Source organism: Salarias fasciatus, chromosome 7 (genome assembly GCF_902148845.1).
Source record: "Salarias fasciatus chromosome 7, fSalaFa1.1, whole genome shotgun sequence".
In the NCBI taxonomy this organism is placed as follows: domain Eukaryota; kingdom Metazoa; phylum Chordata; class Actinopteri; order Blenniiformes; family Blenniidae; genus Salarias; species Salarias fasciatus.
The window spans coordinates 9,657,166-9,681,455 of NC_043751.1; the positions used below are offsets into that span (position 1 = coordinate 9,657,166).

Below are 24,290 nucleotides of genomic sequence, written 5' to 3' on the forward strand. Positions count from 1 at the left end.
GTAAAGCCTTTTAATTTCACATGTTGCAGAAAAACATGAAAAAAAAAATTACATCACAGAACTTTAAATTCTCTAAAGATGTTTACATGAGTATTAATTAAAATGTACATAAAACTGTTTTAGTGCAAATAAATTAAAGGTCATGAAGAAGTAAGTTGAATATTTTAAACAGACTTGAATGCAATCCCACTATTAAGGTATTTATCCATATAGTGAAATGTCCAAAATCCATCTTTCATTTTCAGCATATTGCATGCATGTTTGTACAAACTTTGAGATACCTGTAATAAAGGAGGCTGAAAGATTTCTGTGCTTGGGTCTCACTGGTGTTTTGTCTGCTACTTTTAGTAAGACACTTTAAACTGGCAAAAGGGAAAATTCCAATAGTTTATTTTTACTCTATAGCATCATGCAGCAGCCTGGACCGGCCCTCTGACAGTCCAGTGTTGACTCCCAGGCTGAATGTTTCACACCATTCGTCTGTCCATCTTGTGTACAGCTTCATTCTGTTCAAAAAAGAGAAACAACTACACACACCCAGGGGCACTTTAGTATCACCGAATAACCTCACATGCATGTTTTTGGACTGTGGGTGTCTTTACGATCGGTACAAGTCCAACACTGTGGTGCTTACCAGTTATTCAAGTGTTGTTAATCATTAGGTGTAAAATGGCGTTAAGATCATATAACCGGGCTTATATTGATGACATGAATTATTTATAATACATTTATATACAAGCTTCATGGTGATAGAAAAATATAAATATTTCCTTATCAAATGCAGGTTTATTAAAAAGAATGAGAATATAGTTCTATCTTAAGAAAGTGACATTCTCATTAATGATCTTTATAATTTTAACAGAGATTCATCTTGATGAGAAAATGGAAAAATTATCAGATCAAGTAAAATATTCAAATTAAGATAGCGGTTTGAAGAAATCCTTTCACAAAAAACTTTAAATATTTCACTTTGCAATTGATATTAAATATTGGGAAGTTTCAGTTAAAATTGAATACGGAAAAACTGGACTTGTTCAAACATTTTTGGATAAGTTCTAAGGGAAAGTAGCGGTCATGATGCAGCTGTAAAAACATTTCTTTGAGGGTTTTTTTTTCCTAAATCAAGTATTTAATGTTAATAACTTTCACTGTAACATTCTGCATTGTTGAATCTTTCATCCTTAACATATCCCAGAGAACTAAATAAAGATACAATGTTATTGTATCTTTAATTCAAATTTATGAGTTTGCTTCAGGGTTTAAAGTTTAATTTAAAGAACAGCAACATGAGTAATAAAAAAAAAAAAAAAAAAAAAAGAACACCCACAAAAGGGTAACATCAGTATTAATGAACTTTGTTAAAAAATAAAATACAGAGACTTACAAGTTAGGCAGTAAAAATCAGGTTTATGACAATTTGATTACATTTTATTTACAAGAATACTTAATTCCACTTCCGTGTGTGGATATATGTACAGCCTGTGAAGCGAGTCAGGTAGAAAACACGTCATTACGTTTTAACATACAGTGGATGTGACGCCAAGACACCGACCGTCACGGAAGTTACAAAAACTCCTCATAACGCCAGGTGAAAGTTTGATAAAAAGTGTGCATGTGTGCTATTGACAACTCCTTACATGTGTATAAAAGAAGGAAAAAAAAAAAAACACTCCCCGACAATAGACAACGTCATGACTTGTTCAGATGTGAAAACTATTGATGAACAGTAAACATGTAAAATCTCCGGACGATTGTCTTTCATTGACAAATCTATGCTTCGACAATCCGATAAAATCTGTGCTTCAGCCGGCTAATGATAGCTGTTACAGATAACTGTGGAATAAAATCTGGGACAAATCTACACGCATCCCGACGGGAAGGAAATAAAATCAGTGACAAACAACAACATTAATAAATCCTGACTCCACAGGAGTGCTCTAAAGCTACACTAAATCTGATAGAAACATAAAAATGTTAAATTTGGTAGGTGTTCAACACTATGGTGGTGTCTGCAGCATCCAGAGAGCGCCGAGGTAAAACATTAAGCCGGGTGAAGACCTGTGACCTCTGACCCCCCCGCTGTCGACACATTAGAGCACCGTGGCTTCTTTGAAAGAGTCGATCCATCTGTTAGAAACAGGAAAAAAAACCAGAACACATTATTAGAATTATTCATGAAGTTGTCGCAGCAGGAAACAAGAGTGTCGTTCTACTGCACCTCTGGGCCGTCTGCATGTCGTCAGCTTTAAAAATGTAGTAAAGTGTGTTTTTGTGGTAAAGCTTGAATTGCAGCTTCTGTGAAGGATCGAACTTCAGCATGAAGCCCAGCAGCGGCTGACTCTCCAACGCCGCCACGTCCTGCGAGAAGAGACAGCGAGGAACGGGACGCGAGATGAATCCTTCTGATCTGCTGGGAATCAGCAGTCTCACACGTGCTGGGGCTCACCTCACTGGCAGCATACGTGTAGAGGACTTTATCTTTGATGACAAACCACAGCCTCTTTCCCTGCCTCTTGGTGCCCTTTGACCTCTGCAGGTAGCCACTCATGGAGGAATCGTACGTGTTTGCAGACACCTGGAAGTGGGAAAACCCCAACCGATGAGCAATCTGGTTCAAATAAACAGCAGCACATTCCAGAGCAAAGCTTCATGCACCTCTTTCAGGGCTGCGGGAATCTTCTTCTGCCTGCGCGGGAAAGCAAACGTCGCTTTGCTTCCGGGAGACAAGGCGGCAGACGACGGGCTCTCACCTGGCCGACGCAGACGAGCAGACATTTAGATGCGAGAGGAGGAAGCGGGAGGAAGGTGAACGGAGGCAAGACTTACTCCTCTGCTGCTGCAGAGCAGCGAAACACTGGTCGCACACTCGGGCCGGCTGCTTCTTCAGGTACTCCAGGCAGTGTTTGTTGGAGGAGCACGCCTGGCACACCACCTGGGAATGCAGCAAGGCACAAAGAAAAATCCAGACTTTCAAGAGGCAGTGCAATGTGGGGCTGTGTACAAGGCGTAAACTAAACTTTTGAATATTCTGACCTGCATTTTTGCAATCAGTGAGTTTAACAACACATTTATTTACCACAGAGAATCCGTTTGCGCACTTTCCGTCCCTCACCTTTCCACATGCGCGGCAGTGATGTCTCCTCCACGTCAAGGTGAACTCGCAGGTGCAGATCATGCACATGGTGGTCCGCGGGTCGGGGATCCATATGGGGGCTTTGGATCCCAAAGGAGAGCCGTCACCCCCGTCCCCGAGTCCTCCCTGGATTCGGGTGAAAAGCACGCTTGAAAAGAAGTCTCACCATAATGAAGGCCGATGCAGTGTAACACAGGAAACCTTACCTCATGAAGAGGTTTTCCGGATATAAAGCTGATTTTCTTCTTGGTGTATTCGCCGATCGCTGTAGAGATCGCCTCCAGCCATTCATCTCGCTCTGCAGCCGAGCTACAGCGCAAGGAAGACGTGTTTAACTGCATAATTCAGCATTCACAGCTCTATGCAACACATGGAACAACTCTGCTATAAAAACCAGTCATCATCATCTTAAGAAAAAAAAAATCCTATCATTAGATTCAAACAGCTCTTTTGTTTCTGACGGTTACCTCGCGGATAGGATGAAGGAGCGCTCCACGCTTTCAATGTTCAGCTCGTTCTGATAGGCCTCCTGACTTGGTTTGCTAACCTGTAATTATTTCCACAGTGAGCAGTCGATCCAGCCTTTCTGGAGGAAATGTGAAAACGGCAGCGGCACCGGGGGGAAAGCAGGAGGTCCATCTCACCTTCATCCCGGCCAGCGACAGCATGTTGTTGAGCTTGAACTGGCCCGACTGAACGGGGGTGGTGTACAGCAGCGTGTCGTTAAACTGCATAAATAAAAAAGATATGAAGGTGAGCGAGGGCATGTCATGACTGATGGTGCGAGAGCAACACTTCAGAGGAAGGTTTGAGTTTGTATTTTACCAAGAAAAACATTCTGGGCTGCATGACCTTCCTGGCCAGCTTCTTCAGGATCCCCTCTTTGAGGAAGATCTGCAAAATGAGCAGAAATTAAAAGAAAAGAATATTTATTCATGTGGATATTTATGTTTAAAAAAGTTTATTAAAAAGGACTCTAAGATTATCAAATAAACTTATGAAGTTATATAAAGCATTGAAAGTTGTACCCGTCCAGGTTGGACAATCTCATGATGGCCGTTCAGACGACACTGCACCTGAATGAGCTTCTGGAAGTTATCCTGCAAAAAAAGAAAAAATCAAACTGTCAGGAACATGTGAAAAGAACATTTTCGCCTTTCTGAAAGTGCTTATTTTGCTCTCACCCCTTGTTTCATAATGTCATTGGCATGATTGGCCACCTCTTTCACTATGGCGAGAGCAGCTGATGGTGGAAAAACACGTATTCGTCACACAAACCGAAAGAAACATTTAAAATCTGCTGGCACATCAAACAAACAGTCGGGTATGTAGGTTTACCTTGAGTGTCCTTGTAGTCACATGAGTCTTCAGACAGGTTTTTAAGATAATCTGAAAATAAACACACACACAAACACATGCACATTGAGGCTTTATACCGAAACCAAACACATGGAAAGTAACAGAAGAACACGACTCAGGAGCTGGACCTTGTGTAGTAAATTCCTGTGATGATTTAGAAATAAAATCCCAGATAAACAGGCTTCCAGGTGCTTATATAATTCAATTATACAAGAGTGACGTGAGGGACATTCTTCACATTTCGGCTCCGAGGGTTTGACTGATCCATCAGACTCATGAAGCACTAAGCTCGCTCATGTTAAAGCTCATGTTATGTCACCAAATCTGACTTCAAAAATCTTATTATATGGGGGATTGGAGGGAGAGAGGAAAAAAAAAAGTTTTGTTTTGTTGTGGACACCAGAGGGCAGCATGATCCTGCAGAAGCTGCATCACAACCTGAATCAGTGACAAGACAGCTTTGACAAGCAGAGGACAAAATAAAGAAAAGTTGGGAGCAGCTGTACCTGTGAGCAGCAGCTGATACTGAGGGATCCTCTGCACAGGCTTCAGCAGGTAATGCTTCAGAGCCAGGCTGGCACAGCGTGGACTCGCCTAAACAGCACATGACACCCGCTGCTGACCCAGTTTTGAGGAACAAACTCACATGTCTCATCAGCCTGATAAAAACACCACTCCTCAAACAGGTCGAGCAGACCGGAATACCTCAAAGGTTCGTACTACAGCGCCGAACGCCGGACTCCTCTTGGTCTGCTCTTCCAGCAGAGCCACATTCTTGTCATACTCCCGGATGTAAGTGGAGTACATCTTCAGATAGGGCCCTTTCTTCAGGAAGACATCAGCCAGCCGGGCATGCTCATCCCTGTGTGCAAGATATAACAAAATGTGTTCAACGACATCCCCTCATTACAGCTTTTTTTTTTTTTTTTAAGGTGTTCAGAAGCATTTGGACATCTAACAGCTATCTGTAAATTACATCTATAACACTGCTCAACCTACTTAGAAAATTTCCAAGCTTAATTGGACGGTTGAGTTTATTATTAGAATAAGATAAGATAAATCTTTATTAGTTTATTAAAGGACTTTCAAAGCCAACTGAAAAAGTTAATCATGGTCAGTAGGCCCAGCGTGGTGTGGTTTATGAGCGCACGTGACAGGACAGAGTTAGCCTAGCTGGATCGCACCATGTGGCCACTCTCTGCTTCAGCTCTCTGAGCAGGTCTTGGTTGAGTTCGTAGAGCTGGGGGAGGTAGTAGAGGATCTGGTTGAGGTGGCGCTCCTCGATCACGGGCTTCCCGCTCTGACGAGACGCTTGCGACACAGAATCCCGAAAGTCCTGGCGGTCAGATCAAACTTAGATGTTCAATACACACAAAAAGAAAAGCTCATATAACATGGTTCTGACAGCAGAGATCCAATCAGCTCGACATTTTTACAAAAGTTAAAAAAGGGATTTGCTGACTCCCAAGAAAATGTCTTATATTTCCTTGAAACAATAAAGGGAAAGGAGAGAGAGAGAGAGAGAGAGAAGAGCAGGAAATTTAGGAAAAGTGAGTGAGAAAGGAGGACAGCCTGAGGCCTTCGTTTCACAGTTTCTGCTTTTCTGATGATGTGGAGTTTCTCTGGTGTTTACGGGGACACATGGCGAATAAAACTGCTTACTGACAGAGCGCTCCCGTCGCTCACATATGTGATCTTTTACCTCAACAGCTGACACTGGAAGATGTGCTTTCTGGTTTTTTTGTTTGTTTTTTGTTTGTTTAATGTGGACACATCACAAGATAAGAAAAGCTTACAAAGCGGACATGATTGTCACAAGCAGCTCTGACAAGAAAAGGCTGTGGTTATTGGGATCGTCTGATTTCCTTGTTTTCATTTCAGAAATCTGGTTCAGAGATTAACATCAAAGCTGCGACTTCCTGGATTTTCAAGGTACAGCAAATGTAAACAATGAGAGATATCTAAAAATATGGAAATGGAAGAATCTAAATTCCCTTTAACGTTGCGCTGAACTTGATGCGACTGTTTTTCATTACTGGACTCCCTTCCTCCTGCGGCCCACAGAGACTATCAGCACTTCCCGTCCTCGCTCTGCAGTGAGGAGTCATCCCTCATGACTCAGTCCTATTCGGCCCCTTTTCACGACCTTTCCTCTCTAAACATCTGCTCACGGGGCCAGACTCTATGCTTTATAATGCATATGAAGACAAAACCGAAACTTAGCCTTTGTACAGACTGTCAGCACACTGTTTTCATGAATTATGAAACATTAAAAAGCAATCAAAACTTCTTTAGAGCAACAGTTACATTCCCAACCTCTTCATGCTGCAATAACAGTCCTCCACCCAGCCCTGCGCTTGGCCTCATGACAGACTTATCTCTTCCTCTCTTTCACCACAGTCCTCCAGCAGGTGGGCTTTGGCCCGCCTCTTTTCCTGCTTTCACTCGGGGTTCATCTCATGGCAGCTGTGGCTATCCTGTCCTTGGGCATCGTCAGGACCCGGCCAGGCCGCCGCAGCCGGCCGCTCTGAGTTTCAGGAGACATATTAACACTCTGTCTTCTCATACAGTTCCTGTCTATTTATTCCAGTACAAGTTGCAGATCTTACAGAGGCAGTTCTGAAAGATATCAGCCTTTTTTTTCATATCTAAGTGAAACTGTTAATCTTAAGATGTCCACATCCATAAAAATGTCTTTATGGTTTCTCGGAACGGGGTTAAGAGAGATAAGGGCACAAAGAGCAGCGCTGAGGAGAGGCGAGTGTTACAGTCAATAGCAGCAGATTGACACTGCTCACACATGAGGAACCACAGCAGCCAATAGCATCTGAGAGAAACAGCTGTGAGCCTGTGTGATTTCCAAAGTCCTGTATCTGTGTACGTGACTACAGTGCTGAGTAAAAAAAACAACATTGTGTGAATCAAGATCAGATGAATCTATTCAAAGGAACCAACCAGCACGTCTTCCGTTTCATGAAGGTCCATCTATCAATGTTCTGTTTTGCTTAAATATAACTTCCAAGCAAGGCTCAAAATAAAAACAATATGTTACAACTCCAACGTAAAAACGTGTAGGAAAAGGTAAAATAGTTCTGTCAACAGTCCAAATACCCATCATCCATCAGGGAGACACCCTGAACGGAAAACCAGTCCATCACGAACCAAACAGACAGACGCTCACATTCACAACCAAGAGATAATCACTAAATGCAGTTTTGTTTCCACCGTGCCGATTACCACTGAAATCTGTGGAAAACTAAGAAGAATGTGAGCCGAGCTGAGGGGAGTTATCCTGCGTGGGGCGTGCCCCGATGACTCCATATAATCCAAAACATATGAAGAATGTGGGTTCAGACAGTGGACCAGGGGAACCAGAGGAACACCAGAAAACAGCGAGCTCGGTATGATACGAAGCACACAACTATGACAAATATGAGCACTTACAACATGAAGCAGCTTGAGGGCATCAACAAACCTGGAAAAACAACAACAAAACTGAGTAAAAGGATTGAAGTCATATGTGTTGCTAAAAAAAAAACTGAAAGCCACACTACAAAAGAAACAAGAAGCACAAATTAGTGCTGTTGTGCTTTAAACATTGAAAAGAAATTTCCGCAAGATATTAATTTGTAACAAAACCACCTTGAAATAACAGAATAAGCTTTAAAACAAACATGTTTGTCTTTTCATACAGATATATCTGACTTCTTCATGAAAAACGCTGGCTGACAATAGTTATTGTTCTTTGCAAGAAAATAGCAGAAGTCCTGCTAAAAAAAAAAAAGAACTAAACATGAATGGAGCAAAGTATGTGTTGTGAGTGAATAAACTGAGTTTCACTATCAATACAGAGTTGGAAACTCCACTTTTAGAAGATATTAAAATGCATTGTTTTAAGATTTCTTTGTACAATTTATTAGTCTTAGTTAATAATGAAGAAGGGAATAACACTATTATCATCCCCCTGCAATAAAAGTAATTTAGCAGAATCCCAGATTAATGAATTACTAAAGAGAAATAACTTTAAAGGGCTCATTTAACCCAGACCCACCACTGTACTGGCAATAAGTGAGAAAATTAATTTTATTGGTATCTTAATGCTACCAGGGGAGGATACACACAAACACTGGAAACAGATCGAAGCGAGACAACTAAATGTGGCCTTCAGTTTTCCTGAGAAGAGAGAACCTCTGCTGTGACGGAGTAAAAAGTAATTAGGACGCTTACACACTCTCCGAGCTCATGATCTCTGTGGCGATGTGGTGTATTTTGCTTTTCTTCTTGTCACTCTGCTTCTAAACAAAGACAGGAAAGCAGACTTTGAGATTCACGCTGCATCAAGTGTTCAGGCAGGATTTCCTTTACCTGAAACACGTTAATGATTAAAAAAAAAAAAAAAGTTGCATGAAATCTCTAAACTCCTGTGAGGAACAAACTCTGCAGGTTGATTTCAGGAAGTATTGTGACAGAGTTCCCCTCGCTCACCGAGCTCTCTCCTGGCTGCTCGGGGTCGCCTTTGCTCGAGAGCGAGCTGCTGTCATCCTCGTCCTCTTCGTCTGAGCTGTCGGCCGCGATGTCGTCATCCGAATGGGCCTCGTTCACAACAGCCGCCTCCTCAGCGACAGAACTTCTGTAAGACGGGCCGGAGGGAAGCGTCGGCATGATGCCACCGTGTAAAAACACCACATACGCAATTAAGAAGTTGCAGCATGACGTTGTTCAATACGCATGCAGCACATGACTGTGGACACTATTTATAGCAGATGGGGAAGAGGAGGTTTAAATTTATAACACTTCTCAGAACATGAGCTGAACGAAAATGCATTTTTAAACGAAACAGTGCAGGAGAATTTCAAGTTCTCCTGGTATGATCAAATGAGAGCACAGGAAATGCAGAAAATAAAACAAAACAAATGATAATCATCAGCAGCGCCACATGAGCCAAACCCTATTTTGGGTCACTGTACAGAACGGCTGAACGCTGCCAAGCCCAGCAGAAGCAACAGGCCTCCAAACCGGCCACAAGCCAGTAATTATTGCACATTCTGTTAATCTAACCTTGCAGCTCTAAAATTACTGTGTGCGAGAAGCTGAAAGGAAGCCGTGCCAAAGATGTACCAAGTGTTTAAAATGCCACAATTCCCTGAGGGAACGCTGCATCTGAAACTGCAGCACCTCCCTGAAAACACACTGAAGACGCAGAAATCGGCCGAGGCTGGAGAGCAGCGCCAGTAAGCTACAGCTTGTGGGTCACACTGTGTTTGTAATATCTCCTACACTGCGTGTTTTAGCATGTGATCGTTACACAGTTTAGACTAAAGACCGGGGTCAGGATAATCTCTGCAGAGGCAGAATGTACAGTTACACAAACTGTAATCCTATTTGTCCAGCTGACTTCTGCTCGCTGGTCAATAATGATCCAACGTATACATTCTTCACATAGTGGGAGCATTACAACCAAGACTATTCACAACACTGCTGAGCCAACTCACATATTCACACAAAGCACAGGTGTATCTGCATACTTAAAGAAACAACACCTCGTTTCTAGGCCAAAGGTTGTCCAGTGTTTTCTTCTACACATATTTTTTGAACCCATTATGTCTCGTCTAAATCATCTAGTCACACTTCATCAGCACCGTGCAAACACACGTGCCTCCACAACTCGACGGACTGGTTCAGCCAATCAAAACGAAAACAAAAAAAAAAAACAATGAAGCGCTTTACATGCTCCGAAATCTGCTCAACACTTAGTCATGAACATATTTTGCAGACGAATAGTTGAAGCATGAGGCACTCCTGAACATATCGGAAAGAGGTTCACCTTTTGTCGTTGTCTGTTTGTGTCTGACGCTCGTGGTCGTCTGTAGGTTTCACCAGAGAGATGTACGGCTCCTGCTCCTCATAAATGCCTTCATCACTGTACAGTGGGTTCTGCCCGGTCCCGGGCTGCAAAGAGGAGGCCTGAGACGGCGATGTTGCCTCGTAAATATGCTCATTGACATAGTCTGGTATCTCCTCGTAGTACGGGACGTTCTCGTAGTAACCCGTTTGTTCCACACCAAGAGGAAACTCGTCTCCATCCACACTCTGCTCCACTCCAATCAGTGGACAGGATAGTTTGCGTGAAGGCCTGAAACTCTCAGGGTACTTTTGACCGTCGTCTTGGTCCTTGAAGACGGTGTGTCCGTTATCAGTCACGGAGGAGTCTGGGCTCTGGCTCCCTTTGGCCATGAGCTTGGGTAACATTTTGGGTACAGAGAGCTTCAAGTCGAGAAGCTTCCGGAAAGAGTTCCTCCTCTGTCCTTCAGAGACAATGAGATCAGCGGCCGAGAACGATCTGGCTTTCTGCTTGTTCAGGCTGGACCGGGAAGGCTTGACAATTCCTCCCGATAAGAGGTTTTTGCTTGGTTTCTCCTTTGGAGGTAAAGGCAGCTCCCTCAATACTCTCTTCTGCAGAACACCATCATGTGAAGGACGGACCAGATGCTCCTCATAAACTCCGGTTTCCCCCACATCGTCCTCTTCATGCGACTCTCTCTTCTGAAACAATGCCATCGGGCTGCTGTTTCTCTGAGGCTTCTTTGGGACTACTTTAGCCTTCCCCTCCTCTGCTGCGGCTGCAGCGATGGCAGGATGCTCGGCGAGTGAGCCGCTGGACGCGGGGCGGTGTGCGAGGTGGCCGTCGGTCGCCCTCCGATCGTCTGTTTCCTTGTTGGGCACGTCCTCCTCATCCACGGAGACCTCCATTCCGAAGCTGCCGCTGCTGTCCCAGCCCAGATCCTCCTCCATCACGTCCTTCGGGGGGGTCTGAGGAGCGGGGGCTGCTGCCGTCTCAGGTTTGGACAGCAGCGGCTTCTTCCTGGGCGGAGGCGCTGGCGGGACATACGCTTTCCTTGCAGACAGACAAATGTTGGGCTCGCTCTCATTAGCAGGTACACTGACAGAGCTGCACTTCCCCTCCGATGACACCTTCACCTCTGTGACGCTGGTCTTCATCCCTTCCAGGCTGACGATCTCCTCCCTCTCCACCTTTTCCTGACGGGCCAAGGCAGCCGGCCTGGGCTTGCGAGGTACAGGGACGGGGACGGGCTTCCTAGGGGCCGCTGGGACCAGTCTGGGTTGAGGCACACCGGTCTGCTCTGAGCCAAGAGCATCTTCCTCTGGTCCTCGCCCTGTTACACTCTGAGGTAATGTGTTACCGTTTGCCTCGTCGCTCCATGTTCTGTGAGGAGACGACAGCTCGACAGTCACACCAGGACAAAAACGACCAGCGACTGTGTGGAGAGTTCTGTCTGCTTGAAGAGCGAGGAGGGTACTGGAGGAGGAAGTGTTCTTTACTTGGTGTGTTTTACTGTCGGTTTGGTCTTTGTGGTTATCAAAAATGCCTCGAGATGCCTGGAGACCATTTTCATTTTCTTTAGCTTTGCCATTGTGCACTGGTTTCAAGTCTTTCTCCAAATGTTTAGCATTTGCCGGTGAGGTCCGGATGCACATGCAGTTTTCTTGGCTGCAAAGGCAAATCGGAATAACATAATCCCAGTCCGGCTTTTTGTTCTCTTGCTGTAATCCATTTTGGGAATTAAGAAGCCCCACAGTCCGAGGGGGGTCCGGAACAGATATCTGGTGCGGGCTCTTTGGTATCCGTGGCTTGGATTCCACAGCAGTGCTGAGTTTGGAGAGGCAGGGTTTGGGGGCGAGCACCGGCTTGGCCCTCCTCGGTGAGCCGGGAGACAGGAGCGGGGTTCCATCCCTTCTGGGGATTTTGGGAGATAACCCCGCCCTCTGGTGCTGGGTCAGCTTTGGCTTTGGAGCCAGCGGTGGCTTCGGTGTGCCTGGGAAGAAAAAAAGAAAATAAACAGTAGAGTCAGAAATTCTAAAAACTGATGTCAATTAAAGAGGAAGAACGTAGATATCTGCATGTCTGGTAATTCTTTCTCATTTGTGTCATTATTTTGCTCTGATACGGACGTTCATTGGTGTAACCAGCCTTGCTTCCAGTCAGACGGGATCAACTTCGGCTCAATCCTAACTTGGATGAACATGGATTAGGAGATGGGAGGATGAATGGATATTTCATGAATCTGGAGGTGGATGGAGCCCAAATGGAGGTTCACTCACTCACTTCAATCTGCTTTGCAGCACTGATCCCAAACTGGTGGGAGCTTAATGTAAAACTGCTGTAAAGTAGTAAACCACCTCTCCGGGGGGTTCGAATATCACAAGGCTTTAGTTAGGCGGTCCAGCCACAGCGCTGTAATCCCACTAATGGTCCCAGTCAACAGGCAGAGGAGGAAGAGGAGGAGAGGGAGGCAGATGGGAGGTGAAGGGTGGGAGGTAGATGGAGGAGGAGGGGGTGATCTGAGTCACGCACGGTTAAATCTGGCTGAACTTGCATCCTAAAAATTGTCAGTGGGGCACAAAACAGTAAAATGCAAACGTGCTGACATGAAGGGATTTTGTTTTTCACATATTTTACTGTTGAGCAAGGCACAGTTTGGAGAGGCGGACGGTGTAGTACTCAAAAAGTAATCCAATTCAATCAATAACAAACAAGCAATGTTTTTTTTTTTAACATTTTTTCAGGTGTTTTATCCGTTTCTGCTTTTTTATTTGCATTTATATGACAATCAGGAATATAAGAAACTATGCAAAAAATTAATTTATTGATTTCATGAATCTATAGAGTAAAAGATAAAAGTTTGAATGTCAAAAAACATCAGAAACTCTGAGATTATGTGAAATCAAGTGGAAATGAGTGAACCTGAAAAGTCAACAACCAGGAACAAGTCGGTGTCTCACCTGAGTTCATCATCGCTTCACTTCGCGTCAGCTTTCTCCTCTTTTAAATCACCGCAGCGCGAACAAACGGAAGCTTTTTCACGCCATCGACCCGGATCCAGTCACCTGTCAGAGATCCACATGCTTCTTCTTTTGACACTTTTGCGATCCTGCAGCAAACAAGGAGTCGAGGAGCCGCACCGGCTGCTGCTGCTGCTGCTGACCGACTGACTGACTGAGATCTGAGCCAAACAGCAGCTTCCTCCTCCTGTCTGCACACACTCCACTAGAGGGCCTCAGCGCACACACACACGCACACACACACACACACGTACACACGCACATATGCACACTTCTTCAGCACATTTCTTCTCTGGTTGCTCATCTCAGTGCAGGACATTTTCCAGAGTGGTGCTCACACACACTCACACACACATTTCCACTCATGTCATCGTGTCTAATATTAACCTCGCGGTATGAGTAAGAGGCCGCAGATATGAGGAGGAAGGCAGAACATCTTCATAGGTCGTATTTTCATCAGGGGGAAGTAAAACTCAAAAATCATTCCTCTGGCAGCTTTCCTCACTTGTCTGCAGAATTTATATTAAAATAGCTCATTTCTGTCCTCCTTGCACCAAACTAAAGGTCAGTGTACACGCAAAACATATCTTACCAGCAAAAAATATCCAACATGGCTATCAAGGTTTTTAAATCAGCCATACCAAGATTAGGATGAATTTCTGGAGCTACAGAACCACGCTGTAGCTTAAGATATACACATAACTGTGGTTCTGTGTATATCTCCTTTGTGAAAAGGAGATATATTTCTCCTTTTCACAATATATCTCATCTAACACTTGCTTCTTCTGTCATTTCATTATTTTGTTTGCACATCTTGAACATAAAGGCTGTCAAAAAAAAAAAACTGAATTAAGAGCTAAAAAACAGAAATGAAAGAAACTGATGCTGGGTTTGATGTTTGAATCCAACAAGCTGATATTTATTGAAAGAAAATCACCCATTTAACAGTGGAACATCAGCAGTCTGATGGCGGGTCTGTGATGCATCTAGGAACTGTTACCTTCCTCCTGAAATAAAGAGCTCAAAGTGAAACTGCATCAAAGTTGGAGTGTCGACGTCTCGGCGGCGCCAACCTGGAGGCAAGCAAATGAGGCTCTTGCCGCTTGATAGCAGGTTAATCTGAGCAGTAAACCGCAGGAGATGCACTGGAGAGGCGTTTCACTAATTGTTTCACCGCATCACAGTCGGTGCGCGACAACAACAGCGTGAGGAGAGGCAGGTGAGGGAGCGCCTCGCTGTCAGCGGAGCGACGCATCCGGGGCATGTTTACTCTTCCTGTTCAGGATGAAGAAATCAAACAATTACAAGTCACATTCTCAAATGTCACTGTGATTGTTTTTTTTCTAGTTTACTGGAAGAAAATGTACAAACTCAGCATTCAATGCAGTCATTCACAGATCGTGATGGATTACATTATGACACATTATTGAATCATTTCCCTTGCGGTCATCGGAATGATCAACAAGTCATAAAGGCCCATGACGCATTACTTTGAGCCAGACGGCCTTGTGTTTGTGGTCATTTTACAGACTGCAGACAATTAACTAATGATTCTGAGATTTGGGCTGCTTCTTAAGGAAATAATCTCATTCAGGAGCTGAGCCAACGTGAACTGAGAGAATAACTCAGATTACTCAAGAAAAAAGAATGAGGAGGGATTGAGCTTGAATTAGTGATCATGTGACAAACTTTTCAGCCATCGTTTCCTTGTCTTCTGAAGCTGTCACACTGATCTCATCTCCTCTTGTCAGCGTTGACAAGTTGTGCAATTCTTTGGTTTCCGGGGAATTCAGGCCATCGCTGCACAATGAAGACAGAAGACGATGAGAACAATTCAAGCAGAAATGTGAATTAAAACAACCTATCTAGGTCTAAGAGTGAAGAAGAAAACCAAAAGATTGATCATGATTGTTTTTGAGGGAAGGAAACCTTCAGTGGATGGCATCCTATGTTCCGTTTTTAAAGAATAATGTCATTTTTTCACATTTGAACCTCTATTGAATGGAATCAGAGAGGATGATAATTTATTTTACCTGAACTTGTAGTCTGAAGGGAGACTCTGGCCTGACCTGTAGTTCCCTCTGGTTTTGCAGATCTGCTTCTTCAGATCTCGGGCTGAGCAGCTGGTTGTGTAACCCACAAACAGCAGCTTCCCTCTGATGTACATCTGTTGCAGTAACAAGAAAAATCACATTGTGTGTGGAAATGGAGGAAAAACAACGACGGTCACGCAGATGTTCCCATCATGCAAAAGCTGTTTCATGTTTTTTTTTTTTTTTACGCAACTTTGTTGATTCAATCTTTTCACAGTATGTCAGTAACTAGAAGATGATTTAGATCAAGGACTGTGGGCCAAAAGCAGCAAATTCCTCAAGAGTAGTGGACACAACACTAGACTAGAGCTGCCATGACTGATACCTCAGTGTTCGAGCAAACTAGCCTCAAAGCCATGCAGTCAGGGTGAGTCCATAAAAACACGCGCAATGCAATATAGGAGAAGATTTTTGTGACATTTCGCTGTATTTCACAGCAGAAACTGTAGCAACTTTCCATATTGACATTTTCATCATGCATAGTCAGCAGCACCACAGCAAGAAAAACTGAATTAATGGTTATTGTGGTACTATTGTACCTGTTCGGCCTACTCAAGATGAAATTGGGGTACATGAAGCCCCTGTGATAAAATGCGTCTTTTGTGCGTGTGTGTGTGTGTGTGTGTGCGTGTGTGTGTGTCCATGCAGCACCCGGTCAATTGCTCCAGCTCTGTCTGATTAAGACCTTTTGGTCTGAACTATCTCCGTACCCTGTCATGTCACATGAGTTCAGTCATTTCTCTTTGATTTATGGGCTGATGAATGGATTTTTACGTCACCCTCAAAAATCAGTGGAGCAGCTGTCATGACTTTGGGCTACAAATTAGACCCCCCCCCCCTTACTTTATAATTAAAAAGCTTAATCCTTCATTTTTTGACAGCAACTTCATAATGGAGGTTTGGGGCTCTGAAAGGTAGAACTCTTCACACACATCCCTCCCAGCAAGCGGTGCTGCTGCCATCCAGTGGGCATCGAACAGAGACACACGGTGCAGAGCAGGCAGCGTCTGAGGCGAGTCTGCAGTGGTTTCACTGACCAGGATCATGCCGGGAGCGGCGTTGTGCCGCTGCTGCAGCAGGACGTTCTCCGCCTCGCAGCAGGGCTGCCCTGTCCACGTCTCGTACCGCAGCAGGCGGAAGGAATCCATCTGGCACTGGACGAGAACAATGATGTATTATTAAGGTTTTAATATATTCACAGCTCCTGATGGCAGTGTCACTTGGATATATAACACTGCAGTGCTATGCACTGTGCATAAATATTTGTTAAATGTATTCAATAATTCGTGCACTGCGCACGTGGACCATCCGGATATGAATGAATGGACTGAGTGAGACTCCCAGTCACACCTGAGAACACGGCCTGGTTCTGTGTCGGTTCCTCCTCCTGTAAAGCTCCTCCAGGGGGTCCCGGCTCGGCACGGCGTGCACGTCGTCGGGCCGGCGCGGCGCAGTCACACACACCACCAGCATCTGTTGACTGTGTGGCGGCTGGCCCGAGACGAAGGCGTCGTACTCCAGGTCCGTCACCGACGGCATGATCGCGGCGCTGCAGCGGCACCTGCTTGTCCTGCGCTCCCCCCGGAACGCTGCCCTCAGCAGAGAGGGGCACGCCGTGACGGGGACGGAGCGCACGGCCGGCGCCAACGCTGGACCCCGGGTGGGAACGCGGTCCTGCGGCTCTGGACTGGCTGGGAGCTTCACGGCCCTGGGGGGTAGAGACGCACTGGTTGTAAAATAAGGTTTCAAAATCCAGGAGAATCAACCTGTTGACACTTCTGCCTGCTGGTAAGGCGAAGCTGTCTCACTGCAGTTTGGTGGAGTGGATCTGAAGAGGCCCGAGCAGTGAGGCACGGCCTTCCCTCTTGGCTCTGATGTTGAGAGTCCTGCAAGATGAAACAAGTTAAGACCTCTCAACAGGGGAAATAAAGTAGGAATTTAAATAGTTGCAACTGTTTTCAACATTACATTCCTGCTGGAGCCACAAAAGAAATCCTGGATGTTTTCTAAACTGATTTCTTTTGACATAAATCCACCTACAGGTGTTTAATATTCTGATCCTCCCTGTAAATGTCAGCGAGCGTCACCTCGGCAGCTTCACGGAGAGTTCTGGACGTCTTCCCGCAGGTGCTGACAGGTGTCTCTGCTGAAACTCATCCCCGTCCTTTCCAGGCAGAAATGGTCCGCCGTCTACCCGCTCGGGCGGGTTCAGCGAGGGCAGAGCGGCCGACCGTACCTCCCTCCTCAGCCTGGTCCTCCGTGGGGCATCTGGCATCCGCTCCACGTCAGGACACCTGATACCTGAAGGAGAGGAGGAGGTCAATCCCAAATGCACACAGACACCAAGTGACACGGGTGACCGTGAACAGGATCCTCATGGAACTATTCAATAATGTTGAGTTTGCAAGATGGGGCGATACTGCAAGTTTTTTGCTTCACCGAACTAGTCCATAAACGCTACGCATCAGAGGCCGCGTTCGCAGAGTGAGCTGATACCAACGGCCAGGCGGTAACAGTCCAGCCAGTCGTCCAGGATGCGCCGCACTCTCTGCTGCAGCCTCCTCAGCTCCCGCTGCACAGGCGCCTGCCACACAGCATCGTGTGAAACATCTTTGACAACCAATCTATTCCAAACTGCTAAAATAAGTATTTGTGTCACTTATAAGTATATAAATTTGGTCTTGTGGGATAATTTGTTTCATGAGTTTTAATATTAAACACACGAGTCGTTAGAAGCTTCTTTGTCCTGAAGTCATGGATTTACTTGTGTCCACATTTGCAGCATTTTTTCTGTTGTGTTTAAAATTCTGTATCTTCTTTGTTCCTTTCACTGCACACACTGCCCCGCAGTCATCAGTGGTACTACTTCATTTGCTACGCAGCTGCAAGCCTTCTCAGAACGGACCAAATTAATAATGAATGCAGAAGAAAGACTGAGGACTCCATCTGTGTCTGCTGACGTGTTCAGCATCCAACATATTTGGGCCTGGAGAACAATTAATTCAACAAGAACTCAAGCTCAGTGCTGCCACAGAGTGTTCAAACATGGTAAAACTTTAAAACTTACATGTTGTACCTTTAAGGCATCTACCAAGAGTTCAGGACTCAGAAGCTAATGTCAATGTTCGGGCACTTCGAGATGACTTAAAAATAAAAGTGCATTAAAAATCAAATTGTTTATTATTGTTGCTAATGCACCATTTGCACATACATATATTGGTTTTAATTATGAAACTGTGGCATTCAGGTGTATTTCCAGACAGTCTTACAGATGTCAGTGACGGGCTCCATGTGGTCTCTGCTGCTCCAGAGGGACGCCGTTTTTTCTTCAACAGTACCGGATCTGGACCGGCACCAGAGGATGACCTCTCCTCTCTCTGTAAACAAGACTGGAGGAATTTAAAGGCGATACCGAAAACTGATATCATAACTGTTCATAAAGCTATTCGTTTGTTCACACACCGCTTCCTTTGGCTGGCTGGAGGCGGACAGGAAGTGGAGAGGAAGCTGAACTGACTCCCCGTCACATCTGAAGGTGAGCATGGCAGACACGCCGCTGAGCAGCTTCACAGAGATCCCATCTGTCAACTATGAAAACAACAGAGGGAATATAAGAGGATGGTGCCAAACTTAAATATCAGCTTCATTTTGATAGCAATATCAGGTATGTTTTACATGAGTTGATTGTCAAAATTACAAATAATTCAGAAATAAAATGACGATCAGCTGCTTAAAGTTGGGTCTTCTCTACTGTTGTATCTGCTGAAGGTTGTTGAAGCACTGGAGTCCATGACGGCAGGACAAACCACAAACCCAGACTCAAACCCAGGACACTAAATCCACAACAGCACTGTTCAGACAGCTCTGGGCTTCTGAGAGGAATCAAGATGACTGAAGCAGAAACACTTTTCTTCCACTTCTGTCATGTTGCGCACAGTGCAGCTGTCAAATGTTACCACATTATGACTTTTACTGATGAGGAACAGGGGCAGGAGGATGAGGGCAGAAGTTTCCAGACACTCAGCAAAATGCATCAAATGTCAAATGGGACTTTTTTATTATGCAGTAAAAAAAAAAAGATCCTGAACTTACAGAAGACTTGCTGAGATTCACATCAAAGGCTGTAAGAACTTTTTCGTACAGCGATGTTGAGAAACACCCAATTTATTATAAGTACTGTATATATAAAAAGTATTCAGCAAGTGTTTGTTTGAGGAGCAGCGCAGTGGAGCAGTGGTTCGTACTCTTGCCTGAGTGGATGCATGTTCTACCTGTGCCTGTGAGGATTATTCTGTCGTTTCTTCACACAACATCACAAACCGTTTAGTTATAGGAGAGTCGAATGAACCAGTTTAGGTTTATTTTTGAAGTCTGGTCACTGTATCTTAAATCTCATCTCATAGTTTGGCATAATGTTATATTTCTCATTTACTGTGTGAATGTTTCACTGGCTAGAAAGCGCTGTTAACTTTATCTGTATGAATATAATGAAAGTAAAGAGTCAGTCTGTCTATGTATCTGGAAAAATTCACCTGTACAACAATCTTGTCTTTCGGCGCGCGATTCGTCTGCCAGCTCCACTCCTTTGTTACATTTCCACAGAGATCAAACATGAATCCACCGTCTGGACTCCACACTGCTGCTATGGCAGAGCTGAAAACACAGATGAGGAAGAGTTAAGAGAATAATCGAAGACCTTACATAAATAAATGATACATTTCAACACCTTTCACTGAGCCAATAATGTCAAGTGTACAATATTTGATAGAAGGAGTTTTTGAGGCCTTTTCACAGCCAGTGTGACTTTTTTGCCGGAGAAAATCCTGATGTCTGCAATTAGACTGACCAGTATTGGAAACCTGAAGCCCGCACTGTGACGGATTTAAGGTTGGAGTTTGCCTGAACAAGGACAGAACTGTTTCCAGAACTACCTCCATGTGCAATAAATTTGTTGTGAGCCACAGAGTGAAACACTCCTCCTCCACCGTTATGCTTCCACAGATGGGTTTAGTATAAAGTCCCTAAGTAATTAACGTATTTTTTGTGAATAATTAATACATTTTTGTGAAGTTTGAAATGTTTTCTTTTGCTTTGTTTTTATTTCATGGTTACTACAGACACGATTAGGACTGGAGCAGCACACTATAAAGTCAAGTCACAGCATGAACTGATGAATAATCGTCCCGTTCAGCAGGATTCGGCTGCTTTGAGACGAGGAACTGACCTGAGAGGGTGAGAAACGGATCCGTGTCCAGACGCTGTGACTGAGGCCAGGACGCCGGGACGCTGGCCGTCGGTGAACACGTTGGTGTAGAAGCCCCCACGGGGCAGACCCGAGCGGCTCTGGCACACCGCCACGCAGCCGGACGGGTAGCTGACAGGGCAGGTCAAAGGTCAACGGGTCAATAGGTCAACAGGCTGGCTGCCCCCGCGCTGCTTTTGATGAGAGGAGGATACTAAATGAAGGAGGAGCCGTTGCCGGTCCTGTAGTGCAGCTTCTGCAGGCCTGGACTCAGCTGCTTCACCTCCGGTATCTGCGGCATCCCGTTGACTGGCGTGGCCGGCCGGGCCTCCCTGCGCCGCTCCTTCAGTTTGGCCTTCGAGTCGCCATAGTGACGAAGGATGAGCGGTGTGTTCCGGTCCTGCTCAGCTGTTTGCAGCTTCCTGTTTCAAGACAATGTCTTTTATTACATTTTTACATACATTTTTCAGGGCTGCATTAGAGAGAAAACCTGAAAGATTTGTACACAATGTAATGTCGATCCATGCACTGATATTTCAGTCTGCCACCTCTCCTGAAGAGACACCCAGCGGGGATCTAGAGGTTAATGACGCACCCGGGACTCCTCGCCGCCTGCAGTCGCTCCACCACCGACTGGCACACACTCATCCTCTGAGGCTCATCACAGAACGGCTGCTGTGGCCGAATGATCCAGCCTGGACACAAATCACATCCAGCTGAGGCGGCAGAGGCGGCAGCGCAGAGAGAGTCACTGGCTTCAAGTCTTACCCGAACCCTGACAGACGCTGGACGACAAGGAGAAACGTGCCGGAGTAGAGCTGGGAGCTGCAGAGGAGAAATAATATAAAAAAAAAATGCAGTCCTTATAGGAATCTGGGCTCAAATCATTGAGGACAGTGCTGGTGGCAAATAACGTCTCTAGCGGTGAACCGAACAATGCAACTCAATATGCCTGTGACCCGATAACAGACACGAGCGCCGCTGCACCTCATCGCCTTGTACGATCTAGTAAATGGATCCGCTCACTTCCACCAGCTCACAAGTAAAGCTGCCCTCGAGTTCAGACATGACAGACGGCCTGATGGGTTTTGACCATCATCAATTTAACTGTTATTGATTTTACTTGCAACAATTTGATATATTTTTGGGGTTGCTGTTATTCTGTGGAATGGTTTTAATCCTTTCGGTATTAACAGACAGATAATGCTGTTCTGATAACTGTAGAGCAGATGACAACTAGAAATGGAGACAACTGAGGGCCTTCCTGAATGTTCTTACTTGACAATAACCCACTGGTAGATGAGTTGAAATGGTCCAGTAAGTCACTAGGTCTGTCAGTTTTAATCAACAGAGATATTGATTTCAGTTAAAAAAAAACAGAAGCATTCTACTTATTAAGAAAACCAAAAAGAGAGATAGAAATAGAAAACCAATCACCAGAAGTTCTCCTCTCACAACTTTTACATTTATTGCAGCAAAAGCCGTCCTCTGAACCTTAATACTAGATAGATAGATAGATAGATAGATAGATAGATAGATAGATAGATAGATAGATAGATAGATAGATACTTTACTGATCCCAAAGGGAAATTTAAAAGGCAGTCTGTGCTCACATTCACACTTAAAATGCATTCCAGGATTAAAATAAGTAAAAATGATTAAAAACGATAGATTAGAAAGTGCTAAGGAGTTAAAAACACTGAAGAGCCTCAGTCAACATCGCCCCCCTCTCCGGCCTGAGATGGCAGAAGGATTTCAGTTAAGGATTTCTTAAACTAGATGATATTTAATGGTATTTTTTCGCAGTATTGTTGGTTTTCCATGAAAATATAATCCAATTACCTCTAATGAATTTCTTTTTTCTCTTTTTCACGCGTTGGCTTGGTTCCAGTGTTCTTCTTTGTGAGGAAACATTTCCCTCAGCACAGGAGCTCCCCTCTCTGGCTTCCTCCCCGGCTCCTGCAGGGTCCTCCTGACACCACGTTCGGTCCGACTTCCGGGAGGCTTTAAGCTGGACTGGGTTCTCGACCGGTTCCAGACCGTGTGCGAGTCCTGCCCCTGCAGTCAGCTCATGCCAGGAGTAACTCAAGATATTTACCATCCCGCGCGGGATGCACCTCGTCTCAGGCCAGTCATGTTGTGAAAGTAAATGAGCCAACTGGTTTAATATCTGAGGGGCTGCTTGTTTGTACGTGTCCAGCAGATCAGGGCCTTGAGGGTTCAGGGTTTCGCCGACGGCAGATGAGGGACGGGGTTTACCTTCGACCGAGAGATCTTCACTTTCACCCTGTTTTACATCCTCTTCCTGACTGCTTTGAGGGGAAAAGCAAATACAGATCAGATCAGATCAGATCAGATCAGATCAGATCAGAGGTGTGTCAGAGATAAAACCACCAATAATGCACCCATTACCTTTGAAATGTGTCTTCCAACTGTGGCTTTCTTTTCAAAACATTAAACAGCAAAATATTGCTTCTTGTCCATTTCACTTGTCTTGCAGGCTGCAAAGAGGTGAATAAATGTTGTTTTTGTCCTTCATTGTCAGTTTTATGACATGTACCTGATTCATTTTCTCCAAATGTCGCCTCTCATTCTTAAGGCACATTGTGCCTAATGAAGAGCGTAAAGCTTTTCATTTGAATTGCTGCACACTTTGAGAACCACGGCTACATACTCACACTTACACCTGTCACTGTTTGCGTTTGTAATGTATCACAGCTGACACATGACATTTGATGATGAGTCTTAATCTGACGCTTTCATCTCACAATTCACTGGTTGCTTTTATTGCATACTGATGACGTTATTGTGGATTTTGTCAAACCTTATCAATCCTTTCCATGTGGATAAAATAAGCAAACCTATAGCTTTCATAGCTTGGCCTGATTGTGTAATCAACCTGTCAACATTAGATCTTTATCAGCAGCTTCCGCCTGTTGAGATGGACAGTCATCATTAATAAAGCTCTCTGATTACAGCCATTTAGAAATGATCTCATTCATAAAAAAATACTCTCATCCTTATATCAGTCATGAAATCTAATTCAAAATAAGAATCCAAACATAACAACAACCCACATTTTAGCAGTGTTTCAGTTTAAAGAACTCTGAGAAAGCAACGTTTATTTGTTGTTATTTATTATTGATTTAAAGTGCCATACATGTCTTTTGGCTACAGTAATTCTCCTTGGGATGAAAAGCTTGTACATTTCAGTAAGGTGTCATTGACGGGTCTTGTTGGAGAAAGTGTGGCTGTGATGTTGTGTTTTTGTTGTTTCACCATATTGATAAGGACTCTATATCATCTTGTACAGTAGTTTCTCTTGGCAAATGAACTTTTGCCTACAAAAATGTGTCGATGTGATTTTTTTTTTTAACAGTCAGCAAAATAAATTCACAACTTACCTGGTCAAAGAAATACAATGGGCCACTCCTGAGCTCCGTGCGCACGCCAGAAGAAGTCATTGCGCCAATTTCTGCGTTACAGAGAGTGACCCAACACTCAGGAACAACAGATTATATGCCTTTGCAGAAAATAGCAACACATCCTAATGCGGGGAACTTCAGATCCTCTCTCCACTTGTGCGGATGTCTCTCTCTCT

The 24,290-nt window shown here is 44.5% G+C and overlaps 2 protein-coding genes across 4 annotated transcripts; both read right to left on the reverse strand.

Moving 5' to 3' along the window:
* Nucleotides 1-1,241: 1,241 nt before the first annotated feature.
* On the reverse strand, nt 1,242-13,487 carry LOC115392481 (FYVE, RhoGEF and PH domain-containing protein 6-like). 2 transcript variants are annotated; one of them, XM_030097109.1, is made up of 21 exons: nt 13,295-13,487; nt 10,317-12,327; nt 8,978-9,119; nt 8,720-8,787; nt 7,937-7,967; nt 5,677-5,828; nt 5,198-5,354; nt 4,999-5,086; nt 4,472-4,522; nt 4,318-4,376; nt 4,162-4,233; nt 3,959-4,027; nt 3,778-3,861; nt 3,601-3,680; nt 3,340-3,442; nt 3,113-3,259; nt 2,827-2,932; nt 2,656-2,750; nt 2,447-2,575; nt 2,219-2,358; nt 1,242-2,127 (listed from the first exon to the last, which is right to left on the reverse strand). In XM_030097109.1, exons 1-21 carry the CDS (start codon nt 13,305-13,307, stop codon nt 2,091-2,093), a joined length of 3,834 nt encoding a protein of 1,277 aa, XP_029952969.1. In that variant the 5' UTR covers nt 13,308-13,487; the 3' UTR covers nt 1,242-2,090. The 2 variants fall into 2 exon arrangements, with proteins under 2 accessions (XP_029952969.1, XP_029952968.1); XM_030097108.1 differs by having other exon boundaries at nt 1,243-2,127; nt 8,978-9,122.
* An 853-nt stretch (nt 13,488-14,340) lies between these two features.
* LOC115392052 (uncharacterized protein C3orf20 homolog) lies at nt 14,341-24,219 on the reverse strand. 2 transcript variants are annotated; one of them, XM_030096552.1, is made up of 17 exons: nt 24,094-24,219; nt 23,102-23,190; nt 22,532-23,001; nt 21,458-21,514; nt 21,285-21,384; nt 20,905-21,111; nt 20,672-20,821; nt 19,980-20,100; nt 18,717-19,035; nt 17,944-18,031; nt 17,535-17,748; nt 17,256-17,333; nt 16,798-17,155; nt 16,485-16,601; nt 15,388-15,521; nt 15,044-15,154; nt 14,341-14,629 (listed from the first exon to the last, which is right to left on the reverse strand). In XM_030096552.1, the coding sequence occupies exons 9-17, from the start codon at nt 18,873-18,875 to the stop codon at nt 14,593-14,595; spliced, it is 1,296 nt and encodes a 431-aa protein (XP_029952412.1). In that variant the 5' UTR covers nt 18,876-19,035; nt 19,980-20,100; nt 20,672-20,821; nt 20,905-21,111; nt 21,285-21,384; nt 21,458-21,514; nt 22,532-23,001; nt 23,102-23,190; nt 24,094-24,219; the 3' UTR covers nt 14,341-14,592. The 2 variants fall into 2 exon arrangements, with proteins under 2 accessions (XP_029952412.1, XP_029952413.1); XM_030096553.1 differs by lacking the exons at nt 17,944-18,031; nt 19,980-20,100; nt 20,672-20,821; ... (4 more) ...; nt 23,102-23,190; nt 24,094-24,219 and having other exon boundaries at nt 18,717-18,853.
* Nucleotides 24,220-24,290: the final 71 nt, after the last annotated feature.

Coding starts and splice junctions, on each gene's coding strand:
- LOC115392481 (XM_030097108.1), bottom strand. Junction 8,788..8,977: donor AGCAGCCAGGAGAGAGCTCG/GTGAGCGAGGGG, acceptor GTCTTTGTTTAG/AAGCAGAGTGACAAGAAGAA. Junction 3,260..3,339: donor CCGGAAAACCTCTTCATGAG/GTAAGGTTTCCT, acceptor ACCCGAATCCAG/GGAGGACTCGGGGACGGGGG.
- LOC115392052 (XM_030096552.1), bottom strand. CDS start 18,875: ATGATATCAGTTTTCGGTATCGCCTTTAAATTCCTCCAGTCTTGTTTA. Junction 17,749..17,943: donor CTGTTACCGCCTGGCCGTTG/GTATCAGCTCAC, acceptor CCTCTCCTTCAG/GTATCAGGTGTCCTGACGTG. Junction 16,602..16,797: donor GAACCAGGCCGTGTTCTCAG/GTGTGACTGGGA, acceptor GTTCTCGTCCAG/TGCCAGATGGATTCCTTCCG.